Here is a 12,001-nt window from a genome sequence, read left to right on the forward strand (position 1 = left end):
TGCTTTCAGAGCCTTGCTCTCTACAAAGGCAGGGAAATGATGGAGTGCAAAGGTAAGGAGTTACAGCAAATACACAAAATACAAAAAATACAAAATATAAATAATATCAGGAAGCCTATTCCAGGCCCTTCTTATTCGATATCTAAGTGATAGAGTCTCAGTGAGGAGGTACCTCAAGAGGGTACCTGAAAAGTTTTGACCATCACTCACACTTACCGTCTCCTGAACAGGTCTCAACTGGGTGTCCAAAGTGACCACACGAAACATCACTGAAAAGAAACCAGGACAAAAAAGGATCACAGAATATTCAAGGTTGAAAGAAACCTGAAGGACTGTCTAGCCCCATCAACCTGGCACCAATTGTCAGATCTTCAAGTGTCACACGCAGATGCCTCTATCATTTATTTTATTATCAGCGATAAATAATTTTCAATACAGAGCTTTGACCAGGCTTTTTTTGAAAACTAAAGAGTGCCCAGAGAATATGAAAGGATTATCTTAGCAGGTCAAAAAAGAAAACCAAAATAAATGTCAGCAGAAATGTCTTCAATTATTACCTGCTTGGACTAAAGTACAATTAGGCTAAAGAGAGAGCTAACTCCACCACAGCTAGTACTTTAATTTAAGTATTGTGATGGAATCAGCACTTCTAAATAGATCAACAGTTAAGGAGAAAGAGCTGTTGACAGGAACTGAGGTGCTTGCTTCATTTTTACGTTAACTTTATTAGCTCCAAACTTAGCCTATTATTTTCTGTATTTTTAATACTTTTATGTATTAAATACTTTTTATGTGGCTCTCCTCAAGGAAACCCGACAGAACCCAAGATCCTGTATATGCAATTAACAAAGTACAAACACATGAATTCTACTATTTTGTTGCACTGTTGTGAATTGGTTCTGTTTTTCACTAACTTTGATATCCCAAACTAAAATGAGATTTTCATTCCACAAGAGTAAGGATCTGTCATCCTTGCCCACCCTTTCACTCAATTTCTCACTATTCTAGCTGACTCAATCCCTTCATCCACCTGTTTGTCCTGGCTTGTAGAGGGGTTTGTCCGTCTGGACGAAGACAGCACCATCCACATTCTGAATTGCCACTGATCTTCTCTCAGCTAAGTCAACTGTGGCACCTTTGGCTGAGAAGGAAATGAATGCCAGGGGATCAGAAGTAGCAGGAGGAACCTGGAGAGGAGCAAAATCCCAGAGGAAAAGCGGTAAATAAGACATGCTGACATTCCTTGATGCCCAGTGTTTTAGAGTAGGATACTTTCAGGTTGAGTCATAAACAGTTTATAGAAAGTTGTGAGAAGCCCCACCTTTGTCAGTGAGATAATTTCTGGTAATTTCTGCTGTGGAAGGCCTGTAATGCGTCATCAGGTAATAAAATTTGAAGCTGAGTTCTGTCCTCTGCATTTCCCTGCTTATGTGCAGGTTGCCACAGCCATATACCTTTAATTCTGAAGTGTTTTCTCCTGATGCATTCTGGAAGACCTCACCTTGGGACACTTTTTCTTGCAGAGCCAGGAAAGGGAATAACTGGGATCTATATGGGACACATCATCTTGCTTGATACTTCAACAGCTCCATAAGGATGTGATAACAATCTAAAGCTTTTTTCCTATTCACTCTGGGAATGGAGATGGAAAGTCTTTCTCTAGCTCCCTTCTACAATCTATAGGTCTTTTTTTTCCTGTTTTGTCAGCCTTTCCAACAGTTTATCTTATTTTAAACACATTGCCTTCTTTCCCTCACTGACAGGGATAATTGCAATCAGAATCATTTCTAGCTACTACACCCTTTTCAGTAGCTTCAAAAGAAAAAATACCTTGAACTCGCCGCACTTGAAGAAGTCACTCTCTGTCACGGGCTCCTCAAAGAGAGTCCTTTGGACAGCGCCATATTCCAGGACAATGCTCAAGGACACAGGCTCGCTGAGGCTGTGCAGCTGCACACACGCCGTCTGTGGAGCGTCGCTCCGCACAACCGACGGCACCAGCAGCACATACTGCCTGTAAGGCCAACCAGAAAGCTCAGTCATGCAGGAGAGGCAGAGCAAACAGGAGAGAAAAATACCACGCCAGTGCCATGGGTGTGAAGCAAGACGTGATCCAAAGCTTACTCAAACCAATTGAAGGATTTCAATTTCTTTCAATGGATTTTAAATGATATGCTAAGGAAGTACAAATGTCAACTTTTTAATCCCTCGCAGTTCTTTCTGAGCTGAGGGACTGGCATCATTCTGTGCAGTGCCTTACCCAGCATGATACTGCACCTCTGCATTCCAGGTGTTTACACAGCTCCAATTACTGAAGTGGCTAAAGCATAGCTGCATTTGTCCTCCCATGACCTAGGTGTGCACTTAAACCTCTGCAGCCCCCCCATTTGAAGGAGCAATATTCAGCTTCTTCTTGGGACCAATGACAAAAATACTAGTTAAGGGTTGCAACAATCTTTAAATTTCTCATTCTCTGGATATCTCTTGGATAGGAACTGACATAAGTCAATCCACCTAATGCACAAGAAGTGATCTTGCTTTTCCATTTTAGCAGAAAATTCCAGGGGGTGCTCAATCTAATCTGCATGCTCAGTTCTGTTTCCATGCTCCTGTTTCCATGCTTCTCCCTGTCTTGTTTTCTTTGCTTCTTTCTTCCATAGAAGTTTTTTATTTATACTTTTTCTCTATATAATTAGGGCAGCCTTCCTTCCCTGGAGTTTTTTCCTCTGAAAAGCATTCCTTCATATTTGCTATGTTTGTCTAAAACTCTGCTGCTGTCCAGCAGTTTGCTGCCCAAACTACTCTTTCCAAATAACTTATCACAGAATTCACGAGCTGGTTTTGTAGCACAGCATGAATCACATAATCTTTCTTTCTAATCTGATCCTTTCCCTTTTTTTTTCCCCACAGTTTTGCCAGCTCATATTGCCTTTATTTTCATTTTCACTTGCCCAGTTCAGGCTGCGTGAAATTCAAAGACCAAAATTAAAAGTATTAACATTAACAATGTATTGGAGGAAGCTAAGCTGTCTAAGTGTTTTCTTTAGAATTTTTGAGAAAAGGGTTTAAGCTATAATGTTGGTATATTTTTGAATACTGTGGCTGAAATTTTCTGTTTGTGTAAAGCCATGGACACTGACAGTGCTAATATGAATTGGTTTCAGTCCCAGCCACTTCCTGGTCTCTAGCACCTCCCCATACACCATGTTCTCTCTGTGCTGCTGATGCATATCAATCCTAATTATTAGTATTACTTGTTAGTCTAGTCCTGAGTCTCCTTGCCACTTTACCCACGCACATCACACTTCAGCTACTCAAGTTCCAGGTTTCTGTCATTCACACTAGATTCCACAGCAGTTTCATGATGGAGAGCACCATTCCAAACCATCCTTTAATGTCATCTGCTTCCAAGACATCACATTTAAGGACCTACATCTCAAATATCCTGTTTATCATATAGCAGTGTCCCAGAAGAAATAAGCTGGTGGGAAATACAATAAAATACGCTATCATATAGACACAGAATGTGTGACCACTTACGTTTCAGAAGACGCTACGGGAAACCAGTTCAAGGACAGAATACAGAGAAGAATCCTTGACCACATGTCTGTGCATGAAGAAATAGAGAGACTGATCTCAACCTGACAGCCTGTCCCTGGTTTTTAAATTGGCCTGAAATGGTGCTCCTCCTCCACGGCTTCAATCACAGTCTAACAAAAGATATTAACATAAAATTTGCATATGTTCAATTTCCTCACTACTGTCTGCTCTCACACTCCATGAACTCCCAAACAATGGCTTTGGAAAGCTCTCATATTTCACATACCTCTGTGAGGTATTGCAAGCCAAACCGGTTCCTGCCTATATGATTGTTGCATTGAAGCTCACCTCTTTGATTATCGTGTCATTGGCTGAAGACTCCTTAATGTTTCAACTTGTTAGAACTTGCCACTACTTAAGGATTTCCTTATTCTGCAAAGGTGTCCTGTAGACACATCACACAAAAGAAGTAATCATAATACACTGCCTTTTCACGTCTGCATGGGAGCCAGGATGGGTAAAAATACACCAATACAGCAACAGCTGCGTTCAGAATAGCACTAAAGCTAACTCCTGATGATAATCTGGATTTCTTACTGCAGACGCTAACATTTGGCAAGGAATGATGCTGGCTAATGGTCTACCATTTTTGCCAGTGGTCAGGACAAGTATATTTCTAGGGAAATGAATCTGATAGCATTAGTGCATTTGTTTACTTATCTGTCTGTCAGTCTACTTTTCCCCCCTTATCCCTGCTCCCCCCATTAAATGACTTGTTAGTCTATTGGTAAATTTTAGTAAATCTGAGAAGATGTTTCAGAGTAATTAACATAGAGAATCACAAAATAAGTTAGATAGAAAGGAACTTCCTGACACTATCTGACACTATGTGCTCAAATCTCTCATTTTAAGCAGGGCTAGCTTCAAAGAGGTCATGTTTTGAGTATCTGCAGGATTGGAGAGTCCACATCATCTCCAGATATCTGCTCCCATGCTTAACCATCCATGCTGTGAACACTTCTTTTCCTTAAATCAGAATTTCCCAAATTATAGCCAGTGTCCATTTTTTCTTGCCCTTTCACTGTGCACCTCCAGGAAGAATCTGCCTCTTTCTTCTCTGTAATCCCACTTTACATTGTGGAAGACTGAAATTATGTTCCCACATAGCCTTTGTTTCTCCAGGCTGAATTAAATTTGACTGCTTCCTTCTGTAGGCTTGTCCAGTCCCTGAGCATCTCAGTGACCTTCCACTGGACCCCTTCAGCCTGTCAGTGCCTTTCTTTTATTGGGTGCAGAACTTCATTGTGGTCTCCCAACCACTGAACAGAGGGGAAGAATCAGTTTCCTTGACCTGTTGGCTAAACTACTCTTGATAATACTACCAAGGAAACAAAATAATCTTTAGTAATTAGGGATTGGATTCATACCCTTACAGAGGAAATGGAACAAAGAGCCAATGTAAAACCAAATAAGGTAGGCCAAACAACAGCAGTCTCTAACTGCAGCCCCGGGGAAGTAACAGGCAATTTCCTTTTCACTTTGTCATCTTAACCAAGCAGACAATGAATGGGAAGAGGAAGCTGAGTATACTCCAGGAGTAATTAGGAACACTGAAAAGAGCTGGGGGCACTGAAAAAGGCGTTGAGTGATGCAGAGAGGGCATGAAGCTATTTCAGGTAAAGAATATGAAATGAGGACTACTACGGTAATGTGGTGTAGAAATTGATGTGTGCCTGTTAAAAGCCTGATTCCACCAATTTCAGCTTTAATGGTAAAATATGTTCTTTCAACTCTCTAGCTAATGATTCAGCCACACTTATTTATTATTAAATAATAAATTAAATATTAAATGTAATTGTTCTTCCCGTCAGCATAGCTGATGTTTAAAACTACCTGTGCCTAACCAGGTTACTTACTCATCTTTCCTAAAACCCTTATGATGACCAAGTTGGGACACAAAGGGAACTGCCCAAGATGCTCCTGGAGCTATGGGAGCTATTCCCACTGTGTTATTAGTGAAAAACATGACACAAAGCTTCCCAGAATGAGGTGGCCTCACAGGGACAATGTGGTGTGGCAGGTATGTGGCGTGCAAAGAGGGCAGTCACTGCTGAAAGAAGCTGCTTGCAATAGTTGAAATGATGTCAGAAGACAGTTAACAGTATGTCATAGATATTTGCAGCTTTGAAGTCCCTCAGACCCCATCTGTCCCTTTAAACAGGTGCTAAGTAACAGGCAAAAAGAATCAAGGAGGGTGGAGGAAATAGCAAACAACCCCATCGTCCTGGTGTAAATTGCTTCAGAAGCTCACCCTTTATTTAAGTGCAGTGTGCCTTTAGCAGGATGGTAAGAAGGCCTTCTTCTTAACAACAAAACATATAAAAGAAAAAGATAAAGCACTGGAAAAACTGAAATCCTGGAAGAATCTATGTCCAGAACAATCAAAAAGCACATGTTTCTCTGGAAACAAGCTATTGAATTCGTTACTTTAGTGAAGTTACTGATTCCAGAGGACCTCTTTGTATTGTAGCAATGTTGTGAAGAGAGCACATCACTACCAAGACAGGCATAATTCTTAAGATCACAGTGCAAGGAGGAAACTATTCCAGGTGTCTTTGGTAGGAAGGGAAAAAGAAGTTTTCAGTTGTATGATTAAGAAAGTAGGAGCCAGAGCAGATAAATCTAGAAGCACAGGATTTAACATGGAGAGATAAGGAACCTCACACTAAGCAGCAGTTAGAAGGCACACAGAAAGATCCTTGATGCCAGAAATCTTAAACCAGTCTGCAGACCTGCTTTGTATTGGCATAAGGAAAGAGGTAACTGGATATCAAAGTCTGGCTAGAAATTTGATGAAATGAGGAGCAGTGTCAACTTCAAGACCAAAGCAATGCAAATACACATATATGCTTGATTTTCAAAGTAGAGTCGTGTCACATGCCTTTTGGACAGAAAATCAGTATGTCTTCAACTCACTTCATCCAGACTTCAGAAAGTTACTGCACTAGCTCTCTGTTATTAAGCAATTTTATATATACATACTTCCCCACCCCTCCATTCCTTCTCTAGACGAGTCAAAGTGATGACTAGAGTTGGATTGAAAATGTGTTTTTCCCAAGTTATTTTTCTTTCAAATAAAGTTGAATTTGCCAATCTGTTGGGAAGGATGAAAGTTTGACATGAAAGTTTCACAGATATGTGTGCTTAGCAGAAAGATTTTTGAATGTGGAGTCTGATGAAGGAATAGAGTTGGAAGCAAGTTTTGATATAGAAGAAAGGAATTGCTGAGCCAGTCTTACTGGATAACCAAGAAGGCAAAGGGTATGTTAGTTAGAAGGGGTTTTTATGACTTAGAGCAAAGGATAAACCCACCCCAAACAAGAAGATGTTTTTCGGAAGCAAGAAGATAGCACAGGCAAACAAGCCTGCTGATGTGGCAAGTAGAAAAAAGGTCTCAGAATTTTCCACTGCAAGAAAACTGAGAAACAACTTCTGGCTTAAACTGTAATGTACTGACTTTTAGTGATTGGAGAACAGTAGCATGAATATGGTAATGATAGCAGTTATGATAGGCTAGGTAATAGTTAAGGGATAGATTGGTTCTACTGTATTAAGATGCTCAGCAAAGAAAAGGATGTAATGCAATGTAACCAAAACCAAAGGGTCTCCAGGCCTGCCTGCAGCTGGAGCTGACAGCTGTAGGCACAGGCTCTGCTGCCCACAACCCTGGACTGCTGTAACCTCGTGGATGGAATAAACTGCATTTTGGAGAGCTGCCTGGAGTCCCGCATCCCTCATGTCGACTCTTACACCAATCCATTTTTTCAGACTAAATGGACTTACCTTCTTTTCTCTTTCCAACTGGGCACACATACAGGCCAGAGCAATGTGACTTTTTTCAACCAAAGCTGAATCCACTCCTTTTCTGTGAGTATTTCAGTGTTCAGCATGTACGCTGCTCTAACAGAGCATTCTGTGAGGCTGTGTCTAGTCACACACAATACCCCAATTAGCTTCTGCAGGCCATGCCAAATACCCCTACACTGTCCCAAAATGCCCATATCTGTATGTGCAGAATCTAGGCACTAGATACAGTCACAAATTAGAAAATAAAGCAGTTGAACACTATCCACCTGGCATGCAGAATGCTGCATAATCTGAATGTAGAGCTGAGACTTTCAAATTCCTGGTCAATAGGGATCTAAGTCATGCCCGTTTTCTTTTTTGTCAGAGAATCAGCAGGAAGTTAATGAGAAATATGAGCAGCTTTTAGCAGCGAGGCCTTGGATTTTCCAGAAGACTGAGTAATGTATAATTACTTATTTCTGCTCTATGGCTTCACTTTATATTTGCATAACACTGCACAGCAAGGACTGTAAGTACTTTCTAAGTCATTACCTCACCTGAGATGACGTATAGTCAATCCACCACACCTCACACATTACAATACCTGTTTCATTGCCTGGTTTCTTTACCTGAAAGAAATGGATATGGGATCAGAGCCCCAGCTTCCATTTGACTTAGACAAACACTCCCACAACAGTCCCATGCTACTTACGGGACTGTGATTTTCTCAGGAAATGATAATCTGATATATGCTTCGCCACAACACATTCATCAAATGCTCTGTGATGAAACACCTTGTTTTAAAAAGCCAATATATCTCTGAAAAGAGCTGTGCATGTCCTAAAGTTTACATACTTTGCATAAATTTTCCCATACAGTCTCCTATTTTTCCAAGGCACATCCTTTTCTGCAAGCTTTTAGGTTTGCAAGTGAAAGTATTTCTCAGAATGTTCGTTGGCAAGAGGCCACGGTGTGGTTGGTAGAGTATTCTGTATACTTTCATGTTGAATGGATGGAACATTTTTCTGATATTGCTGATTTTCTGTAGTAGTAAAGATCAGGTAATTGTAACACTGTTGAGAAGAGCAAACCATAAACTATTGAATACCTGAAAGGTCTTTTTTACAGAGAATTAGTAAATAAACTGATAAGCTTTCAACACCATATTTCTTGAATGCATTTTAGTTCTGCTTCTGAAAAATCATTACAGCCCCATATGTCATGAAATACCAATACTTGAAATACCAACCATTTTTCTTTATCTATGAAGTAATGTAATGTACACGGACATCCTTGAAAAATGCTTTCTGTGTCTAAATGATGAAAATTGGATAGTGTGAACATAGCAGGGCAGGCTAAGAAAAAGGAAGTTTAAAGAAGACCAGCAAAGACAATCAAAACCAGTCATCAGTCTTTCTTCAGAAACAACAGAAATAGGAAGCCTGCCAGAGAACCCATGGGGCCATAAAATGGAAGAATAGATGAGGTCAAGCAGAGTGCAGGAACAGTGCAAACAAGAAGTACTGTTACTTTCTGGTTTAGTTAATCTAATTTTTAATGAATATTAATGTTTTTAAATTGACAACTTGATATAAAAAATTCATTTATCATAAAACAAAATACCCAACAATACATGAAAAAGGCAATTTTTATGCAGTAATTATGTTGCTGACACTCCGAATTAGCTCAAAATCTTAAAAAAAAATATATATCCAGCTCTAAGATTTGATTGTTACAGACCATCGTCATAAGGAACCACGAGCATATATTTCATTTGATCACAAAGGACAAAAATGTGTGACAGTGAGCCTTTTAAGGAGTAAAAGTAATTTTTACTTCAGTAGAAAATCTTTCCTGTTTTCACTGTTTTCCTTGCTCCCTTATTCATATTGTTCTGCGTGTTAGGTCAGCATGGGCAGACTGACTCACCAGGCTTTAAAGCACCCAGAGAGAAATGGCGTTAAAATAAAGGAGCTTATTTGAGAGCTTCCTTTTTGAAATGTCATCATCTCAAATTTGTGTTCTGACACAAAGAAAATGAATCAGTCCACACCAGATTGAGGCTCTGAATGATCTCCCACTCCTTGTAGTTAAAAGACCTCATCTGGGTTTTACATCTTTTTGTGTTTTAAAGACAGCAGTACGTGAGCCCCCACGCTAGTCCACTCAAACCCCTCCTATTTCATGGAATCCTCTTCTGGTTTTACCCTTTCAGAAACACCCAGACTCTACCAGTCAAAGCAAGAGTTTGCAATCCTAGGAAACTGAGACTGATACCCCAAAAACATTTTACCTCTTTGAGTCAATCCAGTTCTGGGCCCCTCAGTTCAGGAAGGACATTGAGGTGCTGAAGCATGCCAGAGAAGGGCAATGGAGCTGGTGAAGGGTCTACAGGGTCTACACTCCTGTGAGGAGTGGCTGGGGCTGGGGTTGCTTAGCCTGGAGCAAACGAGGCTAGCAGGAGACCTCCTCTCTCTCTACAGCTGCCCGAGAGAAGGCTGTAGCCAGGTGGGGCTTGATCTCTTCTCCCAGGCAACCAGCAATGGGATGAGAGGAAACGGACCCAGGTTGTACAGGGGAGATTCAGGATGGACATCAAGAGGAATTTCTTTGTGGAAAGGGTTGTTAAACATTGGAATGAACTGCTCAGGAAAGTGGTGGAATCACCATCCCTGGAGGTGCTCCAGAAATAACTTGACGTGGCACTTTATGCCACGTTCTAGTTGACAAGGAAGCAGCCAGTCAGAGGTTGGACTAGATGATATCAGAAGTGTTTTCCAGCCTTAATGACCCTTTGATCCTTGCCAATAGACATTCCACAAGGTCTGCTCGGGCTGAGGCTGCAGCTGCTCCATGCACCAGGAATGATCTGCTCACTCTAGAGCATCAGCTAGAATTGAGTTGAAACAAGCACGTGTGGGCAACTGTTCCCCAGATGCAATGTCCAAAGAAACAAAAAGACAAGGGGACTATGCCATGCAGGTAACCAGGCACCTTGATAATGGAACTTCAAACTGTAAACACTGCAAAGACCAGATCACCTAATGCAGAACCTGAGAGCCAGCTAACATGTTTTTTACGTGCTGCCAGTGGTTGAGGAGAATTGGTAGGTCAAAGACAGAAGAGATCTTATGTAAAGTGAGGTGATCCCTCTTTGTATGTGACCTTATTTTTCCAGTCTTTTATACAATGTATAAGTAATGGCTCCAAGACAGGCCTTGCAAGATTTCCTTTTAGTAAAAAACATTTTCCAGGGATGATTCAACCTAACGAAAGCTCATAGGCTTTCTTCTGGTGATGTGAAACATCTGCCACGTGCAGTTTCAAGTCACATGCACCAGCTCTGCTGTCTGCTGAAATTCTGCAAGGGGCAGCTCTTGGTTTAACTAATCTGCAGGCTTTAACTAATCTGGAGAAGGCTTTAAGAGTGACTCTTCAGGCAGCACAAATAAGTCTTTTGTATTCCTCCTCATTTTTCTGAAGAGCCAGTCATTGTCCCGGTGACCAGGGACCAAAGACTCTGCAGATCAAATCACTTTGTGGGTCCATCTCGCTTTTTCCAACCAATAAGATCATGCTGCAGGTCATTCCTCTGAGGACATTGCATTTTCTAGGAGAATCACTTTTGGTGGTGCAAAGCCCTGACAGCTGTTGATGCCATTTGGCATCATGGGAGTGATGTGTGTGTCTGTGTAGAAGATCTGTGTGGTGGCTGTGCATTTATGTGTATCTGTGGTGTGTGTGCATGTCCCTACTAGGAATAGCAACCCCAACCTCACTACGAGTTGCACCAGGAATTTCACCTCTGTTGGCTGACAAATTCTGCTGTCCTTAACACTCTTCTGCACTGTGTCCTTTGAAACACACGTTTAAGGAGTCAAGCACAAGAACAGGGCTCTGTCTTCTGTCTGATTAGGGAACACATTTCAGTAGGAGAGATGTTGAAGACATGATTAGAGCCTGAAAACATGTTACATTATTTGCAGACTTCTGCATAAACTCATTATTCCAGCCTTCTCCTAGGAAGAAAAGAAAATGAGCAGAAGCACCAGTGTCCCAGTCTCTCTCTCTTTACCCATGTAAATCTTAGAAATTTCTAAGCACTCCCAGCTGATTAGTATGGCAAAAAAAAAAAAAAAAAAAAAAAAAAAAAAAAAAAAAAAAAAAAAAAACACCATAAATTAACAAAGGAATGCTTTGAGGTATAATTTGTATTCAGTGTTCCTAGAGATCCTCACATGCAACTGCATGACTGAACATGGGGAGCCCTTACACTGAAGACCATGTCTCTGGAGGCAGCATAGGGTTTTACATTTTTGTAGCCAAGAATCATGTCAAACCTTTGCAACAAAAAGACAATAAGTCTAGGTGTGGCCCAAACCTGCATTTTTTAAAATGTATCTTTACTTAAAGTGCCTTTAATTGTACAATCAAGACCCATTCCCTTCACTTATATTAGTAATTGCTCTGATTTTCTGTGTGCTTGAATCTGAATCTGAAAATGATCTCTCTCAAAGCAGTGAATACAGTTCAATCAACGCTAAAAGCAAATGCTTTGAGCCACTGATGTTTAAGGAAAAACTGAATACACCAAGAAATGGCCTATGTCACCTTT

The 12,001-nt window shown here is 40.7% G+C and overlaps 1 protein-coding gene across 1 annotated transcript in view; it reads right to left on the bottom strand.

Moving 5' to 3' along the window:
• Window positions 1-3,697, bottom strand: part of LOC311151158 (ovostatin-like) — a gene marked incomplete at its 3' end in the record, with an annotated part of 28,928 nt that extends 25,231 nt beyond the window's left edge. The window contains exons 1-4 of the mRNA XM_084201392.1: window positions 3,541-3,697; window positions 1,831-2,014; window positions 1,031-1,187; window positions 217-269 (exon numbers count right to left, since the gene is read on the bottom strand). Of these exons, the coding sequence (XP_084057518.1) occupies window positions 217-269; window positions 1,031-1,187; window positions 1,831-2,014; window positions 3,541-3,605 (459 nt within the window). The 5' untranslated portion in view covers window positions 3,606-3,697. The remainder of the gene's footprint in view (window positions 1-216; window positions 270-1,030; window positions 1,188-1,830; window positions 2,015-3,540) is intronic.
• Window positions 3,698-12,001: the final 8,304 nt, after the last annotated feature.

The sequence above is a fragment of the Fringilla coelebs genome (genome assembly GCF_963513975.1).
Source record: "Fringilla coelebs genome assembly, chromosome: 2".
In the NCBI taxonomy this organism is placed as follows: Eukaryota; Metazoa; Chordata; class Aves; order Passeriformes; family Fringillidae; genus Fringilla; species Fringilla coelebs.